At 34.7% G+C, this 18,773-nt stretch overlaps 4 protein-coding genes across 4 annotated transcripts; 3 read left to right on the top strand and 1 right to left on the bottom strand.

Annotated features, from left to right (window-relative positions):
- The first annotated feature begins 337 nt into the window (after nucleotides 1-337).
- Nucleotides 338-4,664, top strand: wls (Wnt ligand secretion mediator). The gene is made up of 12 exons (XM_066742291.1): nucleotides 338-673; nucleotides 919-1,106; nucleotides 1,174-1,279; nucleotides 1,347-1,471; nucleotides 1,549-1,704; nucleotides 1,786-1,963; nucleotides 2,097-2,224; nucleotides 2,325-2,330; nucleotides 2,407-2,568; nucleotides 2,766-2,993; nucleotides 3,066-3,219; nucleotides 3,312-4,664. Exons 1-12 carry the CDS (start codon nucleotides 568-570, stop codon nucleotides 3,410-3,412), a joined length of 1,638 nt encoding a protein of 545 aa, XP_066598388.1. The 5' UTR covers nucleotides 338-567; the 3' UTR covers nucleotides 3,413-4,664.
- An 863-nt stretch (nucleotides 4,665-5,527) lies between these two features.
- UbcE2H (ubiquitin conjugating enzyme E2H) lies at nucleotides 5,528-15,930 on the top strand. Its single transcript, XM_066741851.1, has 6 exons — nucleotides 5,528-6,741; nucleotides 9,892-9,968; nucleotides 10,151-10,318; nucleotides 10,378-10,506; nucleotides 10,576-15,443; nucleotides 15,879-15,930. Exons 1-5 carry the CDS (start codon nucleotides 6,689-6,691, stop codon nucleotides 10,710-10,712), a joined length of 564 nt encoding a protein of 187 aa, XP_066597948.1. The 5' UTR covers nucleotides 5,528-6,688; the 3' UTR covers nucleotides 10,713-15,443; nucleotides 15,879-15,930.
- On the top strand, nucleotides 15,879-16,519 carry Ssb-c31a (single stranded-binding protein c31A). The gene is made up of 4 exons (XM_066742270.1): nucleotides 15,879-15,929; nucleotides 16,005-16,233; nucleotides 16,304-16,381; nucleotides 16,491-16,519. Exons 1-4 carry the CDS (start codon nucleotides 15,879-15,881, stop codon nucleotides 16,517-16,519), a joined length of 387 nt encoding a protein of 128 aa, XP_066598367.1.
- On the bottom strand, nucleotides 16,272-18,746 carry spict (magnesium transporter spict). The gene is made up of 4 exons (XM_066741849.1): nucleotides 17,762-18,746; nucleotides 17,549-17,671; nucleotides 17,335-17,477; nucleotides 16,272-17,269 (listed from the first exon to the last, which is right to left on the bottom strand). Exons 1-4 carry the CDS (start codon nucleotides 17,859-17,861, stop codon nucleotides 16,538-16,540), a joined length of 1,098 nt encoding a protein of 365 aa, XP_066597946.1. The 5' UTR covers nucleotides 17,862-18,746; the 3' UTR covers nucleotides 16,272-16,537.
- Between the last annotated feature and the right edge of the window lie 27 nt (nucleotides 18,747-18,773).

Genomic DNA, 18,773 nt, shown 5'->3' with positions numbered 1-18,773 from the left:
TATATATAGAGACCGTGCACATCAACACAATGATAACGAAGTGTCAATGTATAACTGTATACGTATAAATAAATTACACTGAAAAACTGCGAAAATTGACCGATAGTTTGCGCTGATAGTATGCATATACATCAATATACATTCTTATCTCACTGTCATTGTGTTGGTGTGTACGGTCTCTATACTGACTCGATACTCGAATTGTAAACTCATGGGTATATGGCTGCGTTCGGGAATATATTGTCAGACTCGCGCGTCATCATTCTATCTGTGTTTATAACTAGCCGATTAACAAAGATAAAATGATGCTAAAAATCCTGGCAGTAAATTCCCGAACGCGGCCCATATGGTCTCCATTGTGAGCCGAATAAAGCCGAAGAAGTAAGGAGCGGAAGCAGCCGAACATCAACGAGCGCGGAGGCCTGCAAGCCTGCAACGAGCTAGTTGTTTGGCTAGGGTTGTTCTAATCGTTCAGTGTTATTGGAATTATTAATTCTCTTTGTCATAAGTTTTTCAAAAATTTTAAACGTTTTTATAGCCATCGAGCAATATATAAACTCTCTAATTATGCAGGGTACCATTATAGAGAATTTAAGCGGCAAAAAGCTTTCTGTTCTTGTTATACTGCTCATTATCGCACAAATTGTTTGTTTTCTTATAGGCGGCTTGATTGGTAAGTAATATGTCAAATTACACAATTTTAGCAAAACACAAAAGGAAAGAATGGATTATTATTAATTTAACTAAGAAAATTTGCAATTGATTTAAGGGGTTCAATAGAATCACATTAAATTGTAGTTTTATTCGTTACTTTGTTTATAATGGTTATACGATTACCGGCATTTTTCGAACTCGAAGCGCATTTTGTTTACCGTGTTGCTGCAACAAAGAAAAACTATTTATCTGTTTTTTAAATAGCACCTACACCAGCCAGTAGTCAAAATATTCTTGCTATACCGTGTAAAGATATTCGTGTCAATGGAACAGAACCAGGAGGAGGACAATGGTTTTACTCCAGGGGGAAAGGAGCTTGTGCCAAGGTAAACATGAATCGTTTCAGTTTCGACGATCAGCATGAGGCATATCAAGTGGTTTATACATTTCAGGTATTTTTTGCAAAACTAATTTTATTCATAAAAACTTTGCACAATGTCAAAACATAATTTTTTATAGATGCCTGTTCCACGTAACAGTATGATACTGGATTATTCCAGATGGCAACAAAATCTCATTGGAGTATTGCAAGTAGATATAGCTTATCATAGCCAAATTGAAATTGGTAAGTATGTTAACTACAGTATTTCTTTCCATTAATCTGTGTTATTAAAGCTTTTTCTTATTACCAGCACCAAGAAATAAAATTACATTGGATGCTAGACTTGCCTACAGAAACAAGGGAGATCCAGATGATGCATGGAAACCATATGCATCTTCTGTAATAGAAAGAATTTTGGACTGTAGTATAGACAATGTATTTATATCAAATATTAATCATTGAATTTAATAGTAGTAATATGAAATATGTCAATGGTCAACATTACTTTACAGCCCATGGAACAGTACAATTACAATTGCAGTGTTGTACCTCTATTTGAGCTGGGATCATTATTTCATGATTATTATCTCTTAAATGTACGCCTTCCTGCTGATACTGATAGAAACATAAACCAGGGACTAGGACATATTGTTGATTTGTGGCTTACAGTAATTATTACATTTAATTTAATATATGTTATGTAAATATCCTCTAAGATACCTTTATATTATATTCTATGAACTTTATAGGCTATTCATCAAAATGGAGGATTTACTAAAGTATGGGTGTCATTAAAATCTGTGTTCTTCCCAATTGTATTATGTGTGCTGTTTTGGTACTGGAGAAGAGTGCACATGCTTTCCCGATCTCCTGCACTTTTGGAATATATGCTTCTGGGTCTAGGATGTGCTTTATCAGTTCTAAATTGTATGTTCACTAAAAGGAATTTATGTTTTATTTGAAATCAAATTTTATTTAGGATTTTTAAAAATATTCATACAGAAAAGATAATCTAGAAACAATAATTAGATAGTTTTCTAAAAAATTCTATTTTTTTTAGTGCCTTTGGAGTATTTTACACTGGCTTTTAATATGCCCTACATGCTTTTGTTGGGAGATATACGACAAGGATTTTTTTATGCTATTCTTTTATCTTTTTGGCTTGTCTTTGCTGGTGAACATCTTATGGTAAGAACTCATATTACTACATACAACAAACTTGAAACTTGATACTAATATTTTTTCAAAAATTGTATGGCCTCGTTTTGTATGACGTTCCTGATTTTAGATACAGGTAAACATCGAGTTTAGTTGAATACATATGTGGCACACTACATAAAGTATTAATCATATATAATTTAATTTGGCAGGAAGGCGATCAAAGAAATTCATTAAAATGTTATTGGCGTCATCTTTCTGCTGTGGGAACTGGATGCTTATCACTATTCGTATTTGATATGTGCGAGCGCGGTGTGCAATTAAGAAATCCATTTTATTCGATTTGGGTTACAGACCTTGGAACAAAAATGGCAGTATCCTTTAATAAAATTTTACTTTCTCACTATTAATAATGTTATTTTTTTTATAAATATATTTCTTTTAAATGGCAAAGTCTTAAAGCCATTTATAACAACTTGACTTAGAAGCACGATTTATTTTTTAAGTCGAATTGGCGAAACAAATTTTTGATAATTTAATTACACAACTTTCCTGAACAAAAAGTTCCTAGTTATCGTTTATAATATTGGCTGGTGTTTCGGCTGTAATTTATTTATTATTCTTGTCGTACATGATATGGAAAGTATTTATGAATATCAGTGCCAAGAGAGCTGCGCTTCCTAGTATGAGCTCCGCTCGGCGTTTGCATTACGAAGGCATTATATATCGATTTAAGTTTTTAATGATGGCTACTCTCTTGTGTGCTTCATTAACAGTTATAGGATTTATATTGGGACAGGTGATAGTTTTTACTAGAAAAATATATATTATTTTTAACAATTATAATATTTTACCAAATTCTCTGCTCTAGGTTGCCGAGGGTCAGTGGAAATGGGACGAAGACCTTGAATTAGAAATGACGTCTGCTTTCTTTACCGGAGTTTATGGTATGTGGAATATTTACATCCTAGCTTTATTATGTCTTTACGCTCCGTCTCATAAACAATGGCCCATTGAACCATCAGGTAAGCATTTCATCAAAGCTTATATTGTTGCCAACAGTAAAGTAAATAATTAAAAAAAATAATAATAATTTATGTAAAATTCTATGATACAGAAAATAGTATGAGTGAAGAAATCGAATTTTCACGTTTATCGACGGACCCCAACGAAATGTTATCATTGACAGCGTTTACGAAGAAAACTGCTGTTGATTAAAACAAAAGTATTAACTTGCCGACGATTGACTGAAGACGATCAAACTTTTTATATGTATGTACTTAAGACTTCCAGAGCAGTGTAAGCAATAGTTATGTATTTATTATTGTATATTTTTTCATCTCTCTTAATTTGTACAATTGACAAAGTAGATAAATCAGCTCTTAGTGTTTGTAGTATAAATTTACGACTGATATTGTTCTTAAGACGAGGCAATTTTATACAATAGGATTATTGTCTATTACTAGCGTTAAAATTTATTATAGGTATTTTTTATACAATTACAAATCATGATAGAATTTTTGATAATTTTTTCTTTTATAAATGTTTATTGATGATTCATTGTTTAAGTGTTACATTGTATCGTGATTAATGTATAAAGCCACTTCATCTTATTATTCAATAAATTCTAAGGGAACAATGACAAATTAACAATCAAAACTACAGACTAAATAAATACATTGGAACGTTTTTAGCTGATATCGTAAAATTTTTATTCTAAAAGAGCAAGACAATCACAAAATAGTGTAGAACAGATCACAGATAGTTAAAAGGATGAAGTGACTTTTTCTTCTGAGACAGATGTAATTTTAAGCTTGATAATTTTACAAGCATATTTAGGACAAGTTTTCTTTCACACATAGCATTCATTTATTCCAAAATTTATTATGCAGAATAGCAGCGTATTTTTTTTTTTTTATATATTCTTTAGTGCAATTTTTTAGTAAGTTGCGCGACGGTTACTGAATTTAATCTGTATTTTTAGAAATCATATCATTATTGGGCATTTGATTAAAAACGCGCATTTGCTGATTACTCCGTATTAATTATTATATATATTGTAAAATGCATGAAATGTAGCGTTCCGTGAAAGATTTAATTCTTCGACGAAAGGAAAAGTAAAAATTGTGATTTTAATAGTTTAGCTTTAGATGCTGGCCAAGAAAAGTTTAAGTTAAAATAGTGAGCACAAGTGCTGAAGTTCTTTTTCTTATTTAAGACCGTGCCATTTTACTAGTAGATATTTATCCTTCTCAAAAACCATAAGGCTGATAGACTTCCGAATTTTCCTTATACGTCCTAGACCAATATAGAGTTTGAAGATTACTCACGCACCAAATATTTAACTATCTATTTAAAACAATTTTTGTATTTATATACCATCAGTGTCATCATTAAATAGAGAAAAAAAACAGTTTCTCTTATTTTTTTATTAAACCCAAAATTGAATGCTTTTCAATGAATATTCAATGATTATAAAGAACAAACTACTTAAAATTTGTTCAGATGACTTAATTAATTTTGCATTTTCAAAAATTCATTATTTATTTGCATATTTAGATAGTTTACTATGGGCAGAATAAAGTTTTAAAGTATTAAAGCTGAATTTTAAATATTTTTGAAACGGTGGGTTCTTAGAGCGATCTAATCTGAAAGGTATACGAGTAAAAATTTTAACGTAAAATAACAAGGAAAATTATATCGGTTTCTCCGGCATTTTGCTCTAAAACATGTGTACTCTGACTTTAAAAATGACAGTTCAAATTATATTACTATTGGCAACATTTTTATAAAGATTTTCAAGCAACTTTAAATATTTTTCAAACCATAGGTGTATTCATTGAACTAAATATGCCAGACAGGAAAACGACATCATTAACACAGTCGGTACAGTGAAGAAAGGATCAGGAGGAAGCTGTAATAGATTAGCAATAATGTTTTAAGCAAGAGGAAAGCAAATTATACATATGTGTGCTTGGAATACTATAGTAGTTATGAGTATGATAAATTTAAACCAAAATAATGAGTTTATAACAAAAATTAAATATAATTTAACTGTTTTTGAAAATTTAACTAATAGTTATTATTTCTTAAAAATCTAAAAAAGATTTCACCTCTATTTCAAAGCAAGAAACATTATTTAATTCTTCTTAAAAATGGATACTATAGAAGAGATAGAGGAGTTTCAAATTTTCGCGCCGCTGGGAAAAGTAACTAGGAACCTAGTAATTTTCTGTTTATCTGATGAAAGAGCATGCTCTAACTGTACTAGATGTATGCGTGTTGAGAGAGAGAGAGTGAGTCGTACTCAATACCCATGCGTGACTGGTGCGAATCAGTGTGAGAGAGTTAGATCGGACAGTTCACTGAGTACACTCCAGGTTGCTCCAGGTGATACGGTGCGCTGAGGCTGAAGTGGAGGAGTCCAGAGTGGAGTGTGCGAGGATGAAAGTTGGGAATGAGCAGTATTATCAGTCGGTTGGATTGGTTGTGTCGAGGCTTGTGGATTGACAGCTTGTGTGTGGCTGGCAAGCACAAGGGCATAAGTAGTGGAGTGGAGGCTTCCGTGGTCCGTAGGCCCGTTGGTTCATTTCGTGTGCAGTATAAGAGCTTGGTATTGGGGTGAGAAAGATAGAAGATTGTGCGCTGTGTGGGTCTAGGACTGAGATAGCCAGTAGAGCGAGCGAGCGTGGAAGAGAACCGGGAAGAAGGAGAGAGACGGCTATAATTCGACAGTGTATGGAGGGAGGGGTAAGGCAAAAAAAACAAAGCAAGATAGACACAGGGACGTGAAAGACGGAGTGCACATTTTTTCTTTGTGCGCGTGCGGGTAAAGAATTGTACACGGGGAGTCGCTAATTCGCGATTCGTGACGAAACAGTCCTCTAGAGCGAAGGATCCCCGTCTTTCGGACATCATTGCAATCAAACGGCCATACACCAGGGGATCTTCGTGTCATCGAAAGTTCATCTCGTTCAATCGCTATCAACTCCAAAGAACAATCTTCCAAAGAAAATCATCGCAGTTGCCTCTTCCATATCTCTTTCTCTACTGCTAATCTTCTATCACGAGCTTAAACTCGTATGTATATACACTGCTGCGATTGTATGCGTGCGTGTTTTTCTTTTTTTCCACGACACGACACTACACGAATACACGATACCAATTGGCAGTCGCAGTTGTTGAACTGCGTTGTCCCTGGCAAAGATCTTCGTGTGTCAGCGGGAAATTGGCCCCGTCGGAATCGATGCTGCTGAATTTCGATTCGGTCCACATTGAAAAACTGAAAACAACCAGCAGAATAAGATTACAGCGATCCAAAAACCATCGTGCTTCGCCACTCGGGATCGAGGAATAATTTGTTTTGCGCGCGTGTGTCTGTCGTTGTGTACTGGTGATTTATAAAAGAGGATCGTATTGGTAGTGCGTGAAAGTGGACTTCCCAGCTGATCCCGGGACTGGAAAGGGCTCAGCTGTTAAACAAAACTGATAAACATGTCGTCTCCCAGTGCTGGCAAACGACGTATGGACACGGACGTTATCAAGCTGTATCCTTACAAAAGTCGAGTCTTATACTTATAACCTATAAATATCATCATGTTTATTTCTTCTTTGAAACTTGAATTCTAGTCATTTATACGTCGATCGCTTGGAAACTGCAGGTCTTTGGAATGCGAGATCGAAACGATGTTTTGTCAGAGAACCGACCACGGATATACAGCTGCTTTCAACCAGCTGACTGTACGTGCGTGCGTGTGTCGTGCTCTATCGCGAGCACAACTTTTCCTCTCTCGATCATTCAAAAATCAGTTGATCACACGCAAAGCTTGTTGGGAACAGGTTTTTTATTATTGATAAGTCACTTCCAATGTATCGTTAAACCTCCATAATTTTCATTCGTAATATTATTAGCATTATTCATGGGAATTCTTATCGATGCGGGATTCGCAGTGTTATAATTGGTCGGAGGAGCGCAGTGGGAAATTTCAGGAAGTCGTGTAAACAAAGGCAAGGGGGGCTCTCTCACTAGGACTGACTCTAACCTCTCTATCGAGTCGTGAGCGTTGCTCGTACTTGAATCCTACGATCAATATTTTTCACAAAAGTTTGTATATTGTCATCTAACATGTATTAGCACGATAACGCGACCATTACGCTACGTTCAATGATATTATGACGTAGAAAGTGGAACAGAATAGAAGGTACAGTATATGGAATGCTAGCTCTACGGGTCGCGGGATGTTTATTAAAAGCTTTTCATGCAGCTCCCTCTGCGGTTCTATTGTTTCATATAAACAAATGGCTTTAAAAATTATTCATCGTTCCGTAAAAGTAACCGTCATCTGGCAGGGATGCCATATTTTTCTATTAACATAATTAAGATCGAGTCAACAACGACGTAAATATGATTGTTGCCAACGTCTTTGTAAAACACTGCGAGATACATACTTCCCATAATTAGCGATAATTAACATCGATACAAGGCTGCAAATATCATTGCTGCGCGACTTTAAAGTAAAATTAACGAGTCTCACTAATAAATTTTAGGAGAACAGTCTCACCATGGCGTAGCAACGTGCTTGTTTCGCCAAAGTGAAAATAGGTTGTTGTTGGTCATTACTTTCCCGTATCGTGCGCAACGTATTAGCGCCATATTTACCTTCTTCATGCAACAGCGATTGTGATTTTCACCTGCGACTCCACAATTCGATTCCTTCTTTCGTACGTCTTTACCTATCGCTTTGCAGCGTTTTCCTAATATTTTTCATTTTCTACACGTGCGACGTTGTGTTGCGCACGCCAGCTGATCGACCTTCGAGAGAGACGACGATTCTTTCGTTTCGATTCTCCCTACCATTCCTTTCTTCACCAATCCCATCGCTTCCCCCGCCGTTCTTCCCGAACTGTGCGTTTCGCGCCTATATTAACCTTCTTCTTCCTTTGTTCCCTACCCACGCCTCGCCTCTTATATTTATCTCGACAGTCGAAAGGAAAAATAGCAACTAAATTAACATTGTTTTTTCCTTTTTCCTTTCCAACGGAGAGCAATAATTACAGCTCCGCGTAGACATAACCTATCCGCTTTCTATTTTTCAAAAGTTCCGATAACGACGTGGTAATTGATACGTCTGGTTCATTGCTATACCAACTAAGTAATATCGTCGGAATTCCACATTTATAAACGCGCGAAACAATTTCAATTGTTCCATGTGGAAATAATTAGGCAAAACAGCTCGACAAGGAACGACGTGGCAGCAGAACCAACCGCAAAATACGTGGGATAATCGTGAATAACAAGATGCGTAGTCTGTTGTTGATGGAAAGCTGCTTTTGGAAAATGTATTTATTCTTTCGGTTTCTTTTTTCGAGGAAACGGAATAGTAAACAAGAATGCAGGCGTTTACGCTGCAAAATACTTTGCGATATAACGGTCCCTGGGCCTTGGGGCCTTTATTTCTACTATTGAGCAATCGCTTCCGTTCCCTCCCGTTCCTCTCTCATCCCCTCTTCTCTCCCCCTTCCCCTACACCTTTTACATGATGCTCTTGTCCCGTTTCTCCCGCTATTCCACATGGTGCACCGTGTTCCATCCTAGCCACGCACGACCTTGTTTACCTCAATATTCTGCCCATTTCCTCCTCCCTCCCCCTCCCCCATTTTTTACTACCCCACCACTACCATTCTCATTTTTATTTTCGTTATCTTTCTCTTTCGAAATATCGCCCATAATCTTCGATTTCAGATTGTTCTTATCTCCTTTAGTACATTTTCTTTTTTAACTCTGTTAATATAAAAAAAATCTTTTACTGCTTATTCTCAGTTGCACCAGCCATGAAGTTGCTCACTTACCGCCAGGGAATGCTTTCTAACTTGTGCAATGAAAGTTCTTTGACTTTGATGTACTTATCGATATTTGTGTGAATCCTTTATGTTGCTCAAATATCCAAACATCCAACTCGTTTTACTCCATTGAGATTTACGACTATTCGTACTTATGAACTTAGGGCCGCGGTGTCAGTACGAAAAGCAGGCAAGCCTTATGTCCAACATAACTGCAAAAATCTGAAAGTACACATTTTGATTGGCAGTTTTTCAGATTTTTACTTCTTATGTTGGATATGAGGCTTGCCTGATTACTACTGACACCGGCCCTTAATCTATAAACCCGACACATGTATGTCTGCCTTTGTTTATGTTGAAGGAACAAATATATGTTCAACCGTGGATCAACTTAACCTAAAAAGTCCTAAATACAAAATTTTATAGGTCTGTTTATAATTACTACATCTTATTTCTCCTAATTGCACCAGTTGGCTAGTGCAGCAAAAAAGAAGAATCCTTATAATTCTTCCCAAAGAATTAAGAATCCTCCAACTATCTCTATACTATTTCTGTTTACTTTCCAATTCTGTAAATCAGCAGAAGCTTCGAAGTACAATCCATCGCCAAGTTTATCCTTGATGTTAATTCTATTTTTATGCTTTGTACGCGTCCTTTGTATGTTTCATGGTTGGTAGGGTTTCCTTCACTATAAAAGGCGTAATATCGGTTGGCAATGTGATATTGCACCAAGGTGCCACCTGTTATATAAAGATACTACTATGTAACATTAGCCGTGAACCTTTAAAAATCCGTTAAAAAATTTTAGCAATAAGAAATTCGTAGGTTCGCTGATTTCCTTAACAAAGAGCTATTAGAATCGAGAGCAAACACGAAGTCACGATTCTCGGAGGTCTCAACGAATTCTCCGTAAAATTTTATGGACCACGAGGGAGTAAGTATGATTTTGTGAAGTAAACAAATAAAATAAAAGGATATAGAAAATAGTTTTTTAGAAAAGAATTTAATTTTTCTTTTGTAAAATTGAAATTAGAGCTCGGCGAAGCTCTTTTGAAGATTTCTCCAATGCAACAGCAGGGTGAGTGCTTGTGTATGATGAACTTGTTCTATTTGCAGCACCATACGAGGGTGGAATATGGAAGGTGAGGGTTCATTTGCCCGAGCACTACCCGTTCAAATCTCCTTCGATCGGCTTCATGAACAAAGTGTACCACCCTAACATCGACGAGGTTTCGGGTACTGTGTGCCTCGACGTTATTAATCAAGCCTGGACTGCTCTATACGGTAGAGATTCAAAAACTAATCTAAAAATCATCAAATTAGCTTGAATTTTATTCTTTCAGATTTGTCGAATATTTTCGAGTCGTTTCTACCGCAGTTATTGACATATCCAAATCCAATCGACCCTCTGAACGGTGATGCCGCAGCCATGTACCTTCACAAACCTGAAGAGTACAAGAAGAAAGTGGCAGGTAAGTGGAAATTTTGCCAGTGGGAAGAAACGATTGCGAGGTTCTAACGATAACGATAAAACTTTGCAGATTACGTGAAGAAATATGCGACGGAGGAGGCGCTGAGGGACCAGGAGAACGGCGGGACCGGAAACGGGATGTCGTCGGACAGTGAGTCTTCGATGAGTGACTTCAGCGAGGACGAGGCGCAAGACATGGAGTTGTAACCAAATATTTTACGATCCGTATCCGTATCCTTAATCTCGATTTCCTGCAATGCCCGATCGCTCATCGCGCCGAGGCCAGCATCGACCTTAAGCGTCAACGTCGCCAACGCCTCCGCGCACTACCGGGCATCTTGCAATCGCGTCATTCCTCATCATCCACGCGCCAACTGCGCAAGGAACTCCATCCGAAAAATCCGAGCTTTCCCGATTCGTCCGATTCGGCGGTAATCCCGTCAAATCTCATCGACAAAACTAACGACGCTCTCTTTATGGAGAGAGAGAGAAAGAGATAAAGAAAAGGAAGCAAAGGTCGATAGGAGTGCGAAGCAACACGAAACTCTCTTATGGGTCTGCAAAGACCTTCCAAATCCACTGTGTGATATTCTCATATTCTAGGGCAGACTAAACATTGTGATATATGTAGCGCGAAAACGCTCTCTTTCATTCGCAAAACACCCAAATCCAATATCACTCCATTATCGTCTAATTGATCTTCGAGATATCCTTTTTCATCCATCCTGTTCAATCCCCCTTTCTGTAATCATGTTTTTAAAGAAAGTTTACTTTATTTCAATGGTGCTAGCTCAGATTTATATAATCCTTCATTGGAGAAGATAATTAATTGTCAATTAAGTTTTTACCCCGTTTTACTTGAGAATGGTGAACTCCTTTTTAATTGGGAGAGGGAGATTGAATAATTTTTTCCCTGATTCCTAAAGATTCTTTTTATTACTATTCCTTAATATTTTCCCTGCAGGGTGGAACGACGTGTGAGAATGAGCGACGGAGCGTTGACAGAGAGAAATTTTGTAAGGAAGACGACGAGGTGCAAGCGTCGTTACAGTTGCGATTTCTCGCAGCCTGTTGTGTGTGTGAAATCACCAAGACTGGCGCTGTTTGAAATGAGCGAAGGCTTCGATCCATCCGCCGACTCGACCAATAAACAATGACTTCGTTGCCCTTGGAATTTTACATGGACACTCTTTCCTGACCTGCTCACGAATCGCAAAGCAGCCAGAGAATTATCACATCCGAAAAACTCGAAGAACTATATTCTCTTTAAGTGAACGAAAAATTTTACAGAGAAGCGCACTCTCCTATTTGTGATCTTATTGGCTGGATATGTTTCTTCTGGTGAAACGTTGCTTCCACGCCATTCATGGTCGATGGACGGACAGCGTTAAATTCTTGTCGCAGCAATGCTAAATTGCCTAAGCAACTGTTTGGAAAAAGTATGGATAATACACAGAAATTCATATAACGTAGTTGTATTATTTGTATATCGACGGTGTAAATGTAATTCACTCGTACGGTAGGATGGCTGCTGGCCGATCGCTGAGGAAATTAATTGCTTCCCTTTTTCAGGCTTCTCCCTGTTTCTTCATCGTCGTCACATTATCGTACTTAGCTCGCAAGAGTACAGTAATCTTGCTACGATCGGTCAGAAACTTAAGTTACAACTATTAAATATGAGAAATGGATTAATCGCGCGAGTGCCATGAGGACCTTTCTCAACGATCGCCAAATGCCAGTTTTCTTTTCATAGTACCAGATGTTATTGTAATTCGGGGCAGTCGTATTTTACTTTTTAACGATCTCGGGGATTCGTAGCGCAAAGCTTGATTAAAAATCCGCTTCGACAACGATGCGAGAGATACGAAAAGGCAGTATAAATAAAATAAATTGATTTGACGACCATCCAGTCAATCGTTATATTTTCAGATCTCGTCTATTGCTATTATATTTGTAATATACTACTATAAAATAGTTGTGTCGCTTTATCGTTCGTGTTCACGTACATTAGATATATAATTCTACTAACGAATTGTTTATCACAAGCTAAAGATTTCATTTTAATAATTATCTTTTTATTTTTGCCAAATGACGCTTTCTACTTCATTTTTTAATATTATTTTAGAATTTCTTTTATTATTAAGATCCTTCCGAATAAGCGCGTAGCTAATACTTAATAACTTATGTAATGTGTAATGAATTCAGAAAGCAATCGGGATTAAAACAGTGCTGGAAGGTTTCATTAATTCGCATGTTTCTTTTTTCTTTTTATTTAAGAGCATGAAGCGTAAGTATCTCCGAGTTAAAAAAGATTCGAAAGCTGCCAGCAATGAGTAACGTTATTCATTGCTAATATATATATATATATACATATATAAATAAATATTAGTATAGGTAAGAAGATTGATATTATTTTATTGATTCAACAAGGAACGTCGCATATTTTAAATTAGATTTCATACCGGCATTATAAATCATGTATAAGTTTCGTAGCGGATTAACCATTTAACCATTGTGTTTTTTGTAAATAGGCATCGTGCTCCGGACTTTAAAGTTGGATTTTAAAACTGCGTTACCTGTTAGTAGAGAACACACCAAACTCGCCATATCCCCATTGCATAATGATTGAATCAATTGATAAAGTTCTATTTGAAATGTTACTCTTAAGTTTCCTATACTTTGTACGGAGCGACAACAACAGGAAGAAGAAAAAAAAACAAAGAAATAGCAATATTTTTGCTACTTGTTCTTGATATTAAATCACCAATGTTATATAATGTGTTAATAATATTATAAGATTAATCGCTATTTTAGAATTGTAGACTCTAGTCTGACGTTCGATACTCCTTTTCTATTTTCTAAATTGAAATTGTCATATAAATCCCACATCAGCTCAAACGTCATTAATGCTTGGCTAGTTTACATTGTTTGTCTTTCGATTATACCAAATGTTATAAGTAAGTAAAAATAGGACAAGAAACAATTAATTGTTTGTCTATAAGAATCGAAAGTTCCAAAACCAGACGATCATCAGGCCACTGCAATTTTAAAGTAGCGCAATCTCGATATATTCGCAACATTAAAAACGATTACATTTGTAAAAATATATGATATTAACGTCTTTTTTTTATCCAATCTCAAAAATGCAGTTGTATTCCCGTGTCATCTTTGTGATTATCAAAGTCTGTTTTAGAACACAAACTAGAGCTGGTTTTTGCTTCAATCTTTATGTTACATTTTATTTATTCTTTTTTCTCAATCCTTATAAGAATAGTAGCAGTAGCGAGAGCTCATCCTGGCTCCACAAAGTTGTAAGAAATGTTTCTGATTATTAGCGAAGAATGCATATTTAAAATGTATTATACATATATTGAACAATTTTATGGCGGTTAACCCTAGGCCGTATAATTTTTTTAAGTAGTTATGCAAAGTGTTCATTTGAGCTCTATATGTACATTGAAGTATAGGATGAAGTCGTAAAAATGATGTTAAACGTCGCTGTGCACGTGCAGTACATAATTAATTAAACACATACAGTGATAAACGTACGCATGCATATACATACACAGGTATAGTATATATACATTTAAGTGAAGCACACGTCGAGCGTGATTTTAAAGTTCAGAAGTGAATCATTGATTTTCCTAGATTTTAGGAAATTCAGAAGTCGACATTCAGAGGCGAATAAATTACTAACAAAATTTCATTAGGCTTAGGTATTCAAAACACTCGCTTTGCCAACATCGAGATTAATGTGGGATATAATTTTCATGTCTTTGGATAAATATTTCTCTGTGTATCTCTTATCTTAGATAGAATCGGATCTTGCGTACTCACACACAACATACATATATAAAAACATATTTTCTTATTACAATGAACTCGTGTGTATACTAATATACATATACAAATATATATTCGCGAACAAATGTTTTTCATACAAATTATAATATATGAGAAATTGAGAGCTGCAATGTACAAAGAATGGCACAAGTCAAAACTATGCCTGTTCATTAAATATTTATCTCAAATCTTTCTTTATTTTTTCTTGTTAAAGTTTCTTGCCAACTTTTCTGCTTCTAATACATTCAGGATAATTTAAGTTTTTACTGAACCAAGACAAAGAAATACCGGCTCCAACTTCTATAACGATGCTTTAATTAGAATTACCCGTATCTTGATATATTTTCTACTTATTTTTGTTTCTGTTTCAACAAGACAATTTTATATCTAGTGAGCTCGCCACTTAAGACGCTTCACAGTATATAGATACAAGAAAACGTTGTATATATGTAACCTTACAGTTATCAATATTTTGTGTAAGACCTTCCTGAATGCAAACAGTAAGAAATCCCCAAAAAAGTCCTACTTAAAAATTTCATACCTCTTACAGTTACAAAGACATACATTTTCTTGAATCTATACTTTGGGGCGTTTCAATTGGCGAACTTTGTACGTGAACCTTCAAAATGAAGAAAAAAACATTAGCAATGAACATTACACTAATTACAAATATAATTATAAATATTTTAATATAGTTAAGATATATTAAACATAAATGATATTATATATTAACAATGATTGAATATTAGATTGAAATTTTTGGTACAATAAATCCAAAGGAAATCACTTAGTATATTTTTTCATTGAAAATATAAAATGGAATGTATCTCGTTTCTTCTCCTCAATTTGTTACATTTTAACTTTCCTGTTCGAAACTTACATCATCAGAGAAACTTGATTTTCATTGGCTGATGTGCCGAAACATATACGTTATAACCAGTTTCCACTTTCACGATTGGATGGTTTGGACTTTGGATGCTTATATTACGATTTCTGTAATTATTTTATGGACATTAAGGTTAGAAGAGAAGGAAAACGACAAGAATACCGGCAGGTCCCGGCACTTTAGAACGTATTTTAAAATTGGATCGCAAGGTAAGAATTATTGTAGAAATAAAAAGAAATCTTCTTTTTTATATGTTTTTTACTATTTAACATTTGTAGGGAAGTTTGGTTAAATAGAAAATAATATACCCTATTAAAATCTTTTTGTTCTTAAAAAAATATTGTTTTGAATATTAAGTGCTATTCCAAATAACATTGAAGACGAAAGTGCAGATAAAAAGTTTACACAAATCTTGAAATTATTAATAAAAATTAGTACTTCTAGAAACATTTCGTTTTGCATAAAATTTTAGGTTTTGTTACCAATCGATTTAAATTTGCCATTGCTTTAACCTGATGAGCACTATACATATATTTTTGTAAATATATTTATACCCTTGACCGTTAACCTTACTTTAATAATCTTATTATTTATTGCTGGTAAAACTTAACTATCAGATTATAATTTTTGTACACTTTTTTAAGATGCCTAAATCGAAGGAGTATATCTCTGATGAAGAGTCAAACAGTAGTGAGGTAATTAAATTTTGCAATATAACATATAAATAAAATATTATTATAGGCAGAGTATAATTAAATCTTATTTAAAAGGAAGAAAAACCTAAGGAAAAGAAAAGTAAAAAGAGGTTACCAAAGGAAAAAGAAGATAGTGAAAAACCTAGCAAGAAACAGAAACATGGTTCGGATGAAGAATTGGATACTTCTTGGGATATAGGAAATAATCGACAAGTATCTGTCAGAGAATTTAAAGGAAAAGTTTTGATAGATATTAGAGAAATGTATTTTGATAAAGCTGGAGATCTGAAGCCTGGCAAAAAGGGTAATGAATTTTAAGTTATTATAAATAAGTAAGAAATATCATAAGTCACATTTCTTTATTAATTTTCTAGGTATAAGTCTAAGCACACAACAATGGAGAAAATTTGTTTCGCTCATTGATGATGTTGATAAAGCAGTGAAAGCTAAATGTTAATTACTATTTGTAATCAACTTAAATAAGTAAAATCTTTTATAACAAGAAAGCACAGGAACATTGATATTTATTTATTATACTTAAAATGTTTATATCACTTGAAGTCTATTACAGTAATACTTTGTTGCCTTAAGTCTTGTATTGAATATTATTATATTGTCCTGGCTGCATCAGGGCTACCATAGTTACGTTCAAGTTCTGAATTCACCCTAGATAGTAGCCTTTCTTCGTCAATATTGTTTCTTCTACCAAGTGAATTTAACAACTCCCTCTTTGGCCTCAGCATATGGCTAATATTATTGTATCCAATATCTAATTCTTTAAAGGCATTTAAAAGGAAAATGGCTACAATCACAGTAAAAAATCCACAAAGAGATCCTAATATATCTTCAGTAGTCATTTCTTTCCATTCCTTAAATAGTATTGCTGATGCTATTATTACAAAAGTAGTAAAAAATACATAATAAATAGGTGTCACAATGCTAGTTTCAAATAAGTCTAAAGATTTATTCAGAAAATTCATTTGTATCATGATGCAAAAAATAACGTTAAATAAAAATGCCCAAGTGAGCCAAGATAGGAAAGCATTTTCTACCCCATTAATAGTTTCTTTTAAAGCTAGTCCCAAGCCTTTGCAGCTCATGACTGTCAAGGATCCAACAGATGAGCATAGAAGAATATAAACAATGATATTACTTTTTCCATAAGCTGGACCAATGTGGAAGACAATAAGCATACTTAAAAAAATTACACAGGATACATAAATAAGAAATCCAGGCTCCTCAATCTTTTGTAGAAGTTCCCTTATGCTGCTCACTTCTTCATCTTTTGGGGAATGAAGTACTATTACTGTTGAACCCAAGATACAAAGAAGGCAGCCAATCTATCATTTATAAAATATTTGTGAATTATTATTATTTATTGTTAAGATAGTTATTTGCAGCTTACTTTGCCTAATAAATTCAACTTCTCATTTAAATATTTTGATGCTAGAATAGCTGATATTAACACGCTTAATGCACCCAGGGGTGTAACTAATGATGCTGGTGCAAAAGCATAGGCAGCGAAATTTGCTGCTTCACCAATTCCCACTAAAAATAAAGTGATAGTATAGGTTATGCAAATAATAACTTTTTATTTCAATATCAAATGATAAGCTTACTACAAAGGAAACCAGCCCACCAAAGCCATTCTCTCAAGTAGCCAAAGCCACCAGCCCCTGCACGTAATGCTCCATATCGTTGAAGACGAATGAGAGCTTTCTTTTTAATGATAAAACTTGTTCCTGTAGATGAAAATTGTTTATTAACATAAAATTAAAGTTAAACCTATTACTGAACCACTGTTACTAAACAATGACCTTTAGAAAACTAACCTATGAAACCACTAGAGCTAATTGCTAAACCCAAACCAATATAAAAATTTGTAGTATTATAATTTGTTGAATAACTTTCCATATCTACACCTGTTGTCATATTTCACAACAGTTGGTTATCACAATTAAAATTAACTGTGCATGAACAATAGGATAGAATTTTATCTTTCTTCACTTATTTCAATATTTAATTATGATTATTTTATATGAATAGATAACAATCAAAGGTAGATCATCATTAAGTTGGATTTCTTCTGGGAGCACTGACAAAGATTTCCACTCTGTTTATTACATTTAATATGTTAGTTAAAGATTAATTTATATAAATGAAGCAAATTATTTTTTTAGTTTATTATTAAAAATATAAATACAAATATTTAGACATAACAAAAATATTCGAATGTCAGTAAGTTTAGTATTCTTATAAATGAGAGCTTTGTCATCTTTTTAAGTGCGTTCGAAAATGGTACTTGCTAGCGCTGTCAATTCTAAATGTGTTCACGTAACTGCGTGTATGTATTGAATTGGTGGGCAATGGGCATTTTCTTTCATGAAGAATTACCCCTGGTCCCCTTACTCCCTTTCCTGTAGGGCAATTCTGTAACTCTTATCGACAAATTTCAATATCGTTAAGCCAAAGTTAACGATAAACATATCGGAACGTGTTATGATAAATGTTTATCTATATATATCATTTTTGGTCCGTACCCTGAATAACCGAAAATGTTCGCCAATTACAGAATAAGGGATCCGGAGCTGATCATACAACAGTATTACCGTTTTAACTTACATACAATTTTCTAATTAATCTTATCACGGCGTTCCACACTCTTATTCTTTCTATCTGCAGCTAATGTAACACGAAATACCGATAGGCATCCTGTTTTTCAAGGAACCTCCGTGCTTTAAATGGTCCGTGGTACTGCTTTTAACTGGCGCATAATTTCTTGAGTAAATACTTTTACCGTGACATCCCACATCATTCTTCTCTATCACAAATAAACACAATATT

This window comes from Prorops nasuta, unplaced genomic scaffold (assembly GCF_024137725.1).
Source record: "Prorops nasuta isolate Cenicafe-Biocafe unplaced genomic scaffold, Cenicafe_Pnas_1.2 PNAS00027, whole genome shotgun sequence".
NCBI classification, from domain to species: Eukaryota; Metazoa; Arthropoda; class Insecta; order Hymenoptera; family Bethylidae; genus Prorops; species Prorops nasuta.
The sequence above is the reverse complement of the archived record's forward strand: the minus strand, read 5'-3'. Positions and strand labels throughout refer to the sequence as shown.

What these genes read in the sequence shown, in the direction of transcription:
- wls (XM_066742291.1), top strand. Translation starts at nt 568, where the DNA reads ATGCAGGGTACCATTATAGAGAATTTAAGCGGCAAAAAGCTTTCTGTT. An exon ending in TCATAGCCAAATTGAAATTG is followed by an intron (nt 1,280 to 1,346) that starts GTAAGTATGTTA and finishes TCTTATTACCAG; the next exon opens with CACCAAGAAATAAAATTACA. An exon ending in TGCTTTATCAGTTCTAAATT is followed by an intron (nt 1,964 to 2,096) that starts GTATGTTCACTA and finishes TATTTTTTTTAG; the next exon opens with TGCCTTTGGAGTATTTTACA.
- UbcE2H (XM_066741851.1), top strand. Translation starts at nt 6,689, where the DNA reads ATGTCGTCTCCCAGTGCTGGCAAACGACGTATGGACACGGACGTTATC. An exon ending in ATTTTATGGACCACGAGGGA is followed by an intron (nt 9,969 to 10,150) that starts GTAAGTATGATT and finishes TTCTATTTGCAG; the next exon opens with CACCATACGAGGGTGGAATA. An exon ending in AGCCTGGACTGCTCTATACG is followed by an intron (nt 10,319 to 10,377) that starts GTAGAGATTCAA and finishes TTATTCTTTCAG; the next exon opens with ATTTGTCGAATATTTTCGAG.
- Ssb-c31a (XM_066742270.1), top strand. Translation starts at nt 15,879, where the DNA reads ATGCCTAAATCGAAGGAGTATATCTCTGATGAAGAGTCAAACAGTAGT. An exon ending in AAGAGTCAAACAGTAGTGAG is followed by an intron (nt 15,930 to 16,004) that starts GTAATTAAATTT and finishes CTTATTTAAAAG; the next exon opens with GAAGAAAAACCTAAGGAAAA. An exon ending in TCTGAAGCCTGGCAAAAAGG is followed by an intron (nt 16,234 to 16,303) that starts GTAATGAATTTT and finishes TTAATTTTCTAG; the next exon opens with GTATAAGTCTAAGCACACAA.
- spict (XM_066741849.1), bottom strand. Translation starts at nt 17,861, where the DNA reads ATGACAACAGGTGTAGATATGGAAAGTTATTCAACAAATTATAATACT. An exon ending in GTGGGCTGGTTTCCTTTGTA is followed by an intron (nt 17,478 to 17,548) that starts GTAAGCTTATCA and finishes CTTTATTTTTAG; the next exon opens with TGGGAATTGGTGAAGCAGCA. An exon ending in AGTTGAATTTATTAGGCAAA is followed by an intron (nt 17,270 to 17,334) that starts GTAAGCTGCAAA and finishes TATAAATGATAG; the next exon opens with ATTGGCTGCCTTCTTTGTAT.